The following is a 12743-nucleotide window of genomic DNA, read 5'->3' on the forward strand; positions in this document are numbered from 1 at the left end:
ACAAAACATAGACACTTTATTTATGTTAATAATCAGGCCGCAGTTTTGTTTATTGGGACTACCAATGAGCAATGAATAATTGCTTCACCCCAAGCTACAAGACATTGCAATTTTACAAAACTCATTATTGTATTCCCCTGACCCTGCCATATCTGCAAGAGCCAAGGGGGTGGCATGGATCTCCATGCCCCTATTCTGTGCCATGCTCACTTGAGCTCCCTTCCCCTTAACCCCTCATGCCCTGATGCACATAGGGGTGTCGGCATGGACCGCCATGCCTGCCCTTATAGGGTCATTTGACCCGCGGCATCACCACTCAACTGAGCTGACTGCCAAATACCCGCTCATCTTCCGATGAGCCAAAACCTTGTAGCTTGGGTTACCGCCATAGCCTGTAACTTACAGGCCCCTCACCCAAAAACAAAGCTGCGACCTCAGGGACCCTGACAAGTCCAACTAACCCTATCAACCAGCGCAGCAGCTAATCATCCCCCAGGCGCCTTCCCCCCAAACCATCAACAGAGGTCCTCCTCACACCCAAACCCCAACACTAAGCACTGCCTCCTGATGAGCCCCACCATACAGTAGCTCAGGATAACCACAAACCCGAACCCGGATGGGTAAGGTTGCACTGTAGAATATTACTGTGCCAAAGTGGCTTTATACTTTTTAAACACTTCCTTTGCTATTATCCTTTAAAGACAAGTAACATAGGATGAAGTTAAGAAGTGATAGGCTCAGGATTAATCTAAAGAAATATGTTTTTTTACAGAAAGGGTATTAGATGCGTAGAATAGTCTCCTGGTAGAGATGATGGAGACAGAGACTGTGTCTGATTTCAAGAAAGCTTGGGATAGGCACGTGGGATCTCTGAGAGACGAAGAGAGAATGGTTACTGCGGATGGGCAGACTGGATGGGCTTTTTGGCCTTTTTATGCCATCATATTTCTATGTTTCTGTGTAACTGCTAGAGTTTCTAAATAGATATTTATGAAATGGCAAGAGAGTTAGAATTCCCTTGTATAAAGTGGCTACTCCCAGAGACATGGGGGGGGGGGGGGATTAGGTTTCTTAGGTTTAAAGCTTTTTTCAGCGACACGTGGCATGCGCCATATCAACAACTGGTATAGAAATACTCCTCAATTCAGAGAGGGTAGTTGATGCATGGAATGCGCTCCCGAGGGAGGTGGTGGAGAAGAAAATGGTGACAGAGTTCATACAAGCGTGGGATGAACACAGAGGATCTCTAATCAGAAAATAATGGGTATACATTGAAGGAACTAAGGCTAGCACTGGGCAGGCTTGCACGGACATTCAGTTGAGGATGGGCTGGGGAGGATTTTGATAGCTGGGATGGTTAAGATGGGCTGGAGTGAGCTTTAATAGAGACTCCAGTAGATGAAACCTAAGCACACTACTGGGCAGGGCTCTGGGGTTCTGGCCCAGTAATATCTAAGAAAAAGGACCATTTAAATAAAATTAATTTATGGAGCTTGTATGGTTGGGCAGACTGGATGGACCACTTGGGTCTTTATCTGCCATCATTTACTATGTTCTTTCCATTTTAGTTACATACTCTGTGCACTTGCTATAAGCAATCACACACCAGAACTTCATTTACCCCTAAATGTGAAAGGTCTTGAGATAGGTGTGTAAGTGTCATCAATATTTTCATTCAAGTACTGAGATTAAGATTGCTGTTCATAGTCTTGTATTGACAAGGTCTGGTCTAGGTATGACCTATGTTTAGGCTTATTGAAAGTATGTTGCAAAACTCTTCAGGGGGTACAACATGCAGCTGTACAACTGATTGTTGGACTAAAAAAAGCGAATCATGTGTCTCCTTCAATGAAGGCTCTGCATTGGCTTCCTAAACAAATTTCAGTGCAATACAAAATATAGATGTTGATTTTTAAGATTCTGACTGATATTACTCCTGACTATTTTAAACATGTTTTGAGACTTGATGATCTGTTCCACTCTTTCAGGTCAACAAAATCTAGACAGTTGATGCAGCCTTCCTTGACAAAGATACACTATGTTGATACTTCTGACAGCGCCTTGTTCATTGCGGGTCCACTTTTATGGAATAAGTTGCCTGGTATCAACAGCTGAATCCAGGCAGAAGTTGTTTGTATAGGCTTAATGCTTAATATGATGATGGGAATAAGACTGGAGATAAGCTATTGACAGTTGTTAAATGTCAGTTTCATTTTACTTATGTATGCTTACTTGTAACCCACATAGGTGATAAGAGGGCTATAAATATAATACATATATAAATAAATAGTCCATTGCTGTCTTTGCAAGGTAACAAAGACTTTCTCTGGGTGTTCAGTGTTAGGATCTGTAAACACTGGCCAGCAATGGGTATTCATTATTTATATCAAGTTTTAACAGAAGATGGTATGTTGAAACCCTTCGCTGAGCTCTGTGAGGAACATGATCAAAAGATACTTTTGCATATATGCAGTTTAAATATGCACAGATTTTAGAATTCAATACATTACAAGGGGGGAAATACAAGAGACTTTAACCTTTGCTCTTTGTTTAGATGCACAGCTCCCTGTTCCCTTGTCTTATCACCATAAATATTTGCAAAGTAAATGGCCTGAGCTGGATTATGAATCCCCAGCTCTGATTTGGAGTGCAGAACTTCATTTCATAATACGCAGAGGACACATTAAGGCCTGCCTGTCAGGCACCCTGCAGATTACAGACAATGTTTCATTATGGGAGCTGTATTACAAAATGTTATTGCATTTATACATCTCTCTTCATAGAGATTATAGGGGCAAATCTACATTTAAACAATGTCTGTTTAAAATGTTCTCGGGGAGGTGTCATCTTTAGTCACATGTTCTGACTTTGCCTTAAAATAGCTGAGCTATGCACTCTAGGTTAGAAATAATGAAGAATTATTATAGAGCAAGGAATCTCCGCTTGGCTAATTTCCCTGTGACTCATTTGCTTTTATCTGAAATATTGTTATAAAAATTTCTTAAGGAGATACTGGGTTTACCCAATGCTGAGACCTTTCCAATTAATAATTACTATTATATTCCTCAGAAAAAACTTAAGTCTCACCAAGATGTTGACCAACTGGTATCATCTGAATTGAATTTGACGGAATTTTTAGAGGATTGTCAAGATATGATCCAGATGCGGTCTACTCTGGTAATAACTTGCATGAGTAAGATGGATAAGATATTACTAATGAAATTATACTTTAAAAATAGATTGACAAAGTTCTGTGGAGATCTTGTGAGGATTTTTCCTGATGTCTCCAGAGCCCTGATACAGAATTTGTGTTCTGGGATCCAACTCAGTTGCAACAATTTCTTTTGGCAAGAGAAATGAAGTAATTATTGTTTACCTATAACGGATATTAGAGGAATAAATATAAATTCTGCCCTAGTTATGTTTGATTGAATCTGGGCCCAATTCATGGACTCATATTTCACTCAATTGTTTACCTATTATTTTCTTCCTGAAGTGTTAGTGTGGCACCTTAATGACGTGGGCTTGAAAGGAAATATTGTAATGATGTGTTTTCTTTTGCGTTATTGTAACAACTTCCTTTTTCTTAATTCACTATGTTTGTAATGTAATGATTGGAAAAACTTATAAATAAAAAAAATAGCTGAGCTGGAGAGAGGAAAATTACAGGAGGGGGGAGGGGGGTCTGTATCATCTCTCCGAGAAGGGGGGGGGAGGTTTAGTAGTTGGTCTGTTCTGAAATATGATGGTGGCACACATTGTTATTGTCTTATCGGGTCCTGTTACTACTTTTGACCTGTACAGTTCATTGCTCTTTTGTTGCACTTATTTGTCATCAATAAAAAGCGTTTCCTAGCATGCCTGCTGTTTGACAGGTTTGCTTCCCATTGCCTAAAGGTCTAAGGAAGTTTTAGAAACAATCAGAGTTAATGGTGAAGAAAAGCATTCTATTTCAGTGGCAGTCAGCCACTCTCCTACAATGGAGATCATTTGTATCTATGGAAAAATTGACCATCAATGATCTACAATCCGTTAAAAGGAGAATCTTCCAGCACATTTGAAATCCTTTTTGGAACTCATTGACACACCTGACCTGTAGTAGAATTCTAAACTCCTAGGTTATGTATATTATTGTTTTACGTAGCTTCCAAACTGCTCTCCATTCGCAAATAACACAGGGACAAAGATCGTCCCCATTCCCGTAGGCTCTGTCCCCTTCTCCACCCCGTCCCCACAGGTTTCATCTCAATCTCCACCCTGTCCCCATCCCCGTGGACTTTGTCCTCATTTGCACAAGCCTCAAACACTTGTGATTTTATTTTTAAATCTTTATATTAAAGTATAAAAAGGGACAATATTCTGTCCAACTGTTTATCAATCACAAATAGAGCCTTCCATTTCAATCTGGTTTTGGTACAACCTTCCCAAAGATTCACTTGCCTATGTTTTTACATAATCTGGGAAGATAATTGGATTATCTTTCAGACAAGGATGTAGAAAAGACCCTAAACTGTATAGTAGATGATGAACAGGAAAATAAATGTCAGAAATGTTCCTCGATGCCAGCAATGATGGATGAATCTGTTGCAGTTAACAGTAAGAAGCCTGAGCAGCTGGGCACATGATGGAGGGATGTTGCAGATGGTAGGAGTCTGATCAGCAGAAAAAACTCTTGTCACTTCAAAGGCAGACAAGACACAAATTATGTCATTTAAACAGTAGTTCATTTAAATCCAAAAGCAACTTCTGCAGTTTTTCTTAATCGTTAAAGTTGGTTGCCAATTGTCTAAGATGTGTTTTTACATATCGATACTACTCAGTCTCAAGTTTTTAGAAAATGACACTGGGACAAAGTTTGTCCCTGTCCTTGTGGGCTCGGTTTCTGCCCCATCCTGTCCCCGCAGGCTCTATCCGCATCCCACGGTTAACCATGGGTACTCATTCTCTACTCCCCATTATCGGGAAAGCTGGGGGGAGGGAGGTATGCTAATTTAAAACAAGAGAGAGTACTTCTTTCAGTTTTGACATCATATTGAAGTTTTGCTACCTGGAAAAGTTTTGCAATTGGTATTGCCCTATAGAAATTTGATTCATGCAATGTTCTATCCATTGCAAGGTGGTATATTTTATAATATGCCAGTTTTTCAATACTGTCTTTTGAAAAAAGTGAGTGAATGAAATGTCTCTGCCTTTTGATTAGCAGGAACCCTTTTCTCTTTTCCAGTGTGTAGCAACCAATAGCAAAGTTTGCTCTGTCACTTTGGTCATCCATAGCACAAGAAAAAGCTTTATTCAGGTCACACGATAGTCATTAAGCAGACACATGTCTTGTCTCCTGAAATTTGATTTGCTCGCTGCTGGGATCTTTGCTCAATATAAGCATAATGGCTCTGTAAACAATACCTGCCGACCTATTTCCAAAGGCGACAGTCATGGTTCAGCACTTGAATATAAAAGTTTGTAAGACTCTACCTCTTAAACCAAAAGGAGTTGGGTCACTCTTTACTTCATGGCGCTTAGGTTTTTTGTCAGGACTTGTAGGAGAAGCTGAAAGAGGATGAATAGGCAAAATCATAGAAGAGAAGAACTGATGAAGAACATACAGTGGGATAGTACAGTACCTTTGAGTTCCTACTGGAGTGATAAATCAGTTCCTGATAAGTGAGCAATTACTCATGGTTTTGAAACCAAGCCAGTTATTACTTCACAATTAGATTTTGCTTTTCACCATGATAATTATCAGTATGAGAAATATGTCAGATAAAAATTTATAGTTATTACACTTCATACTTATACTTTAATTTAGAAAGTTCAATTCTACACAAAGTATTAAGCCATGATAAGAATGTAAGTCCATGGATCAAGTCCTTTGTAAACAAGTGGCTACAGAATTATATTCTATGTTTCTTATCTTTACATTGCTATTCTGTACATTTGTCATCGCCTAAATTTATAAAATGACAATATCAAATGCATTTAGAATTTTCTCCAAATATCAGCTCTCGTAAAATATTCCTCCTTAGGGCAAAATCTGTTACAGATATATTTTGGAATAATAGTAGTAAGTGTTCTGGTGTGTGTACTCAAGGTCCTCCATAGCAATTGTTTTTCCAACAGAACATTATGAGCAATTCTATAACTGGGCATTATGAGCAATTCTATAACTGGGCATCTCCATCTAGGTGCTCCAAGACCACATGGTCGAAGCCTCATATAACAGAAGCAAAGTAATTAGATTCCATTATACAGGGTGCCCACAAAAACCCTTCTTGATTTTAAATAGTTACAAAATCAAAACTTATTGGAATATGTTTATAAATAAGATGACAGCAAATACAAGTCCCAAAAAGCACGGTTAGGAAGATCTTACACAATCGCTTGCACTTTCACCCTTATAAACTGCAATTGGTGCAGAATTTACAACCTTCAGAAAATGCAACGCAACAAAATGACCAGGTGTTCCTCAAGTGGCCCCCGAGATCACTGGACATTACTGTTTGTGACCTTTTTCCTTTGGGGGTACATGAAGGACAGAGTGTACATACCTCTACTACCCACAACCATGGATGATCTACAGGAATGCATCACTGAAGCTATAAATGTGATCATGCCGGATATGCTTCAGAGAGTCTGGTCCTAGCTTGATTATTGCATCGATGCTTGCCGAGTAACAGGTGAGGTGCACATCGAGTGTATGTAAGATACCATATATGAGTTGATAAAACTGTAGCCTCAAAGGTGAAAGAATATTCCAATAAATTTTAGTTTTGTAACCATTTAAAATCAAGGTGTGTTTTTGTGGGCACCCTGTAGAATACTGGTGTTAAGTATAAGTGCCTAAGTTCAGCAGGGACATGCGTAACACATTATTGGAAACCCCACCTATGTTCTTGTCCATGCTCCTCTCCTGTGTATGCCACCTTGCAAATATGTGCTATGTAAATGTAAGTGGGTATTTGCAAAATATGGAGCACTTAGGCAGAATATTGGCATTTATATACGTATATATTATTCTTAATCTGTATGCATATAAATGTGCATGCAAATGTGAGCACCTACTTTATAGACTAGTCCTTTATGGGGATAATTTTATAAGGCACTGGAATATATGCTCATGTAGGTTCTGATAAAATTACCTAGAGATAAACACAATGTAGATGCAAAGGCTGTGTGGAGATGATTATTTTATCATTTAAAATAATCTCATAAAACAGTGGGTGCATATGTGGGTAAAAAGTAGGCTCTTTTATGCCAACTATGTGGATGACAGTGCTGAATATAGGTAGCAATTTAAAAGCCATGGCTGGCATTTAAAACAAATGCTGACTGTGGCATATGAATATTGACCCATATAGTTCTCTTATCAACAGCGTTGTGAGTGGCAACACAGCTAGAGCATCAGGACACAGGTGAACTGATTTGTCAAATGGAGTGGCAGTGACCTATTGAGCTCTGGCACAGATCTTTAAGCAGTATAGGAGGGACAAGGAGACTCGTAGTTAAGTAGCAAATGCTTCCTGCTGCTATACAGAGAACCTGGGTCTGATTCTTAGGACAGACTTCAGGACTCTGGATTGGTCAAAGATAGGGATGCTGATCATAAGGCATTCAAAACCTTCTCTGAGGTGAAGTGGTGGGAGCTATATCACAAAGGTGGCCCCTAGCGTGCAAACCAAGTGCGTAATTTTATAACAGATGTGCAGAGGCATTGAAAGCATATAGATGGGTATGCTGTGTCTCTTTTATAAAGGTGCATCAAATATACCCTAATACCATTCAGTAAATTCTTTTAAAAAAATTTGGGACCATCATATTAGGGGATAGTGAAAATATATTTATTAAAAAGAACTTACTGAATATATCTTGAGAATGTGTCTTCAATTGTGTATGCCCAATCAGTTTGCATCAAATCAATATACGACTTCAAAACACTCAAAAAATTAAACATTGCATAGCTTAAACCAGAGTCGTTAATCTTCAGATAGCACCCTCTTTACTTTAGCTCTGCAGCCATCACCCAAAAACCCATACAAGGATCACTGACTTAATTCATCTGATTGGAAATTTGAGAATTAAACCCAGGCACCATTTTCAAAATACAATAGAATAAGTGTGATGAAGTGACATGCTATGCAGCATATTTGAGAGCTATATTATTGAAAACATTTTTAGAGATGCTACCCAAATGCAGAGTGATTGCTTGAAATACTGCTTGTCCTGGATCGACAGCATGGACTGTTACTTCTCTTTGGGTTATTGCCAGGTACTAGTGACCTGGATTGGCCACCGTGAGGATATTACACTGTGTAACACAATTTTATTTATTTTTTCTTCCTGGGTAATAAGTGTTCTTTTTTAATTGCCTGTGCCATAAAAGTACAGAAAATGGCTATCATTCCCCTCAATCTTTGCATTTGTGACCAGGACACTGATATTTTAAAATTTACCTTTTATGCAGAACATTCCAGATTAATTCCAAGTTGAGCAAACTTAGGGTTCCTTTAGCTCAAGCAATGGAACTTGAAGGATGAAAGTATACAAGTCACAGATCAGAGAAAGCATCACCAAGCTTTTTTCACCTTCTTCACCAATCAAGATGGGCTCTGCTTCTGCTACATTGTGACCACTCTGTTTGAAGCAACTCAAATTGCCTGTAACCCGAAAGAGTGCTATCTTTTCATTGACAGTTCATCCAGGAGCATCAAAGCCATGCTCCTCTACAACATGAATAATTACCCTTGTCTTCCTCTGGCTCACTCAGTGCACCTCAAATACGATTACAACAGCATCAAAACCTTACTAGGCACCTTGAAGTATGATGAGTATGGCTGGGAGATCATCGAAGACTTCAAAATGTTGGCATTTTTAATGGGTCTCCAAGGTGGTTTTACCAAGTTTCCCTGCTATCTCTTCTTTTGTCACAGCAGGGAAACAAAGGCACACTACCAAAGGCAGGACTGGCCACAGCAGACTGAGTTCTCTATGGGGAGAAACAGCATTAAATGGGAACCACTGGTGGACTCCTGGAAGGTGATGATGCCACCACTGCATATCAAATTGGGCCTAATGAAACAATTTGTCAGATAGGGATAGTCAGGGACCACTGCTCAGGCAATAGGCCTGATGGGCCGCCGCGGGAGCGGACCGCTGGGTGAGATGGACCTCTGGTCTGCCTCAGCGGAGGCAACTTCTTATGTTCTTATGTTCTAGCTCTCGATAAGGAGTTGGCAGCCTTCAAGTACTTTCAAGGCATCTTCCCAAATCTGTCTGAAGCAAAGGTCTTCACTGATCTTCACTGGACCACAGATAAAGAAGATCCTGGAGTGCATGGAATTTCCAAAGACGCTAACTAGGAAGGAGAAAGTGAATTGGAACAGCTTTGTTGCAGTGGCTCAAGGCTTCCTGGGCAATCACAAAGCCAAAACCTATGTGGAGTTGGTTGAGAATCTGAATTACAGTAAAATGGGCTGTAGGATATCTTTCAAAGTCCAAGGTATTGATGCTCACCTTGAGACATTCAAGAGAGAAATTGAGAAGTTTTAAAACTAGGAAGAAGGGAAAGCCGACAGTCGACAGAGAACCGGTATACCCAGAGGATACCGTGTAGGAAGATAGCGGGGAAGACTTACCGGATCATAGGCAAGACAGAAATCCCGACAGATTGAAAGGGATACAAGAGGGAAGGAAATGCAAGAAAGTAACAGGCTACAAACTCAAGTGTATGTACATGAACGCAAGGAGCCTAAGGAATAAGATGAGTGAATTATAAGGTATGACACAAAAAGATAACCTTGACATCATCGGCATCACAGAAACATGGTGGAATGAGGAAAACGTCTGTGACACTGTGCTGCCGGGATACAAGCTATATCGCAGAGACAGAGTGGGTCAAAAAGGTGGGGGCATTGCCCTATACATCAAAGAGGGAATTGAGTCTACTGGACAGAACACACCAGAAACAAAGAATAAGTTAGAGTCTCTATGGGTAAAAATTCCGGGAACAAATGGAACGGAAACAAAGATCGGCATCTACTACCGACCCCCAGGGCAGTCCGAAGAAATTGATGGAGAGATGACGGAAGAGATTAAACACAACTGCAAGGGAGGCAACACAGTTATCATGGGTGACTTCAATTATCCGGGGATAGAATGGAACCTAGGCACCTCCGGTTGCGGTAGGGAGACCAAGTTCCTGGATGCTGTGGGTGATTGCTTCCTGGAACAACTTGTCAAGGAAAATATGAGAGGAAATGCAATTCTGGACTTAATACTAAATGGACTATGAGGACCGGTGCAAGATGTAGAAGTAGAGGGGACGCTGGGAACCAGTGATCACAATATGATCCACTTCGACCTGGACACAGGGGTGAAACATCGATCCAGAACGACGGAGATTACGAAGGGATGAGACTCATGGTGGGGATGAAGATTAAGAAGAGGATAAGCACTTTAAAAACACTAGAGCAAGCATGGTTCCTTTTTAAGGACACGGTCACCGAGGTGCAAAATCTATATAAACCGCGTATCAACAAGGGATCCAAAAGGAAAAAGAACAAGGAACCGGCTGTCTCACTGTAGCGGTGAAGGAAGCAATCAAACAAGAAGACTTTGTTTAAGGAATGGAAAAGGTAAAAAAACGAATGAAAACTGGAAAAAGCACAAACAACATCAAAGAAGGTGCCATAAGGCAGTAAGAGGGGCCAAAAGAGACTATGAGGAAAAAATAGCCAAAGAGGCAAAAAACTTCAAGCTGTTCTTTTGATATATTAAGGGGAAACGACCCGCAAAGGAAGCGGTGGGGGCCATTGGATGACCATGGAATAAAGGGAGTGCTAAAGGAGGACAAAGCCATTGCCGACAAATTGAACACATTTTTTTGCATCTCTATTTACCGAAGAGGATATACACAACATACCGGAAGCTGACAGGATATATGCGGGAAACTAAGACGGGAAACTGACAGGGTTTACTGTCAGTCTAGAAGAGGTATGCAGGCAAATTGATAGGCTTAAAAATGATAAATCCCCGGGACCGGATGGCATCAATCCGAGGGTAATCAAGGAACTGAAAGAGACTATAGATGAACTGCTTCAACTGATAAGCCAATCTGTCGATCAAATCGGGAAGGATTCTGGAAGACTGGAAAGTGGTGAATATTACGCCGATCTTCAAGAAAGGTTCGAGAGGAGATCCAGAAAACTACAGACCGGTGAGTCTGACCTCGGTACCGGGAAAGATGGTAGAGGCGCTGTTAAAGGACCACATCATTTATCACCTTGACGGACACAATCTGATGAGGACCAGCCAGCACGGCTTCAGCAAGAGGAGATCTTGTTTGACAAACTTGTTGCACTTCTTCGAGGGAGTAAGCAGGCAGATAGACAAGGGCAAGCTGGTCGACATTGTATATCTGGATTTTCAGAAGGCATTCGACAAGGTCCCACATGAACGACTACTACGAAAAATTGCGAGCCATGGAATTGAGGGTGACATACTCATGTGGATAAAAAACTGGTTGGCAGATAGGAAACAGAGAGTGGGGGTAAATGGACAATACTCAGATTGGAAAAGCGTCACGAGCGGAGTGCCGCAGGGTTCGATGCTGGACCCGTGCTCTTCAACATATCTATAAATGACCTGGAAATTGGTACGACGAGTGAGGTGATTAAATTTGCAGATGATACGAAGCTATTCAGAGTAGTGAAGACGCAGAAGGATTGTGAAGACCTGCAACGTGACATAAACACGCTCGAGAAATGGGCCGAAACGTGGATAAGTGTAATGTGATGCATGTTAGAAACATAGAAACATAGAATATGATGGCAGAAAAGGGCCGGCGGCCCAGCAAGTCTGCCCACTCCAGAACCCTCCCTCAGCTAAAATGCCCTCTCTAGAGCCTCCATTCCATGAGTCCGTCCTTTAAGCATGACTCTGTAGCGACCCCACTTGTCTGTCCCAACGTCTTTTAAAGTCGAGCACGCCGCTGGCCTCTACCACTTGTCGTGGAAGGCCATTCCATCGATCAATCACCCTTTCGGTGAAGAAGTACTTCCTGGTGTCTCCATGAAATCTTCCCCCTTTAAGTTTTAGCGGATGTCCTCTTGTTGCCGTGGGACCCCTAAGAAAAAAGATGTCTTCCTCCACCTCGATGCGGCCCGTGATGTATTTAAATGTTTCAATCATGTCCCCTCTTTATCTGCACTTCTCAAGAGAATATAGGTGTAGTCTGGTCAGACGTTCCTCATAAGGGAGATCCCTGAGTCCCGAGACCATCCTAGTGGCCATTCTCTGGATCGATTCCAGTCTCCTCACATCTTTTCGATAATGCGGCCTCCAGAACTGGACACAGTACTCCAGGTGGGATCTCACCATGGATCTGTACAATGGCAGTATGACTTCAGGCTTTCGGCTGAGAAAGCTCCTTCTGATGCAACCTAGCATTTGTCTTGCTTTTGCTGAAGCTTTCTCCACTTGACCAGCAGCTTTCATATCATCCCGGATGAGTACTCCTAAGTCCCTTTCTACAGTAGTTTTTGTTAAGGTTTCACCGTTCAAGGTGTAAGTCCTGCAAGGATTGCCGCTTCCATGATGCATCACTTTACATTTTTTGCCATTAAAGTTGGTAATAAAAATCTTATACACGAATACAGGATGTCAGAGGCAGTACTTGGAGAGACCCCCCCCAGGAAAGAGACTTGGGAGTACTGTTCAACAAGTCGATGAAGCCATCCGCGCAATGCATG

The 12743-nt window shown here is 41.2% G+C and overlaps 1 protein-coding gene across 12 annotated transcripts in view; it reads right to left on the reverse strand.

Annotated features, from left to right (window-relative positions):
• The window catches only part of MCF2L (MCF.2 cell line derived transforming sequence like), a 419732-nt gene that overhangs the window by 19008 nt on the left and 387981 nt on the right, over positions 1-12743 (reverse strand). For 9 of the 12 annotated variants that reach the window (XM_033948040.1, XM_033948048.1, XM_033948047.1 and 6 more), the window contains one exon: positions 5473-5547. The exons of the other annotated variants lie outside the window; for them this stretch is intronic. In XM_033948040.1, the coding sequence (XP_033803931.1) occupies positions 5473-5547 (75 nt within the window). The remainder of the gene's footprint in view (positions 1-5472; positions 5548-12743) is intronic. 12 annotated transcript variants of the gene reach the window in all.

This window comes from Geotrypetes seraphini, chromosome 6 (assembly GCF_902459505.1).
Source record: "Geotrypetes seraphini chromosome 6, aGeoSer1.1, whole genome shotgun sequence".
Taxonomy (NCBI): Eukaryota; Metazoa; Chordata; class Amphibia; order Gymnophiona; family Dermophiidae; genus Geotrypetes; species Geotrypetes seraphini.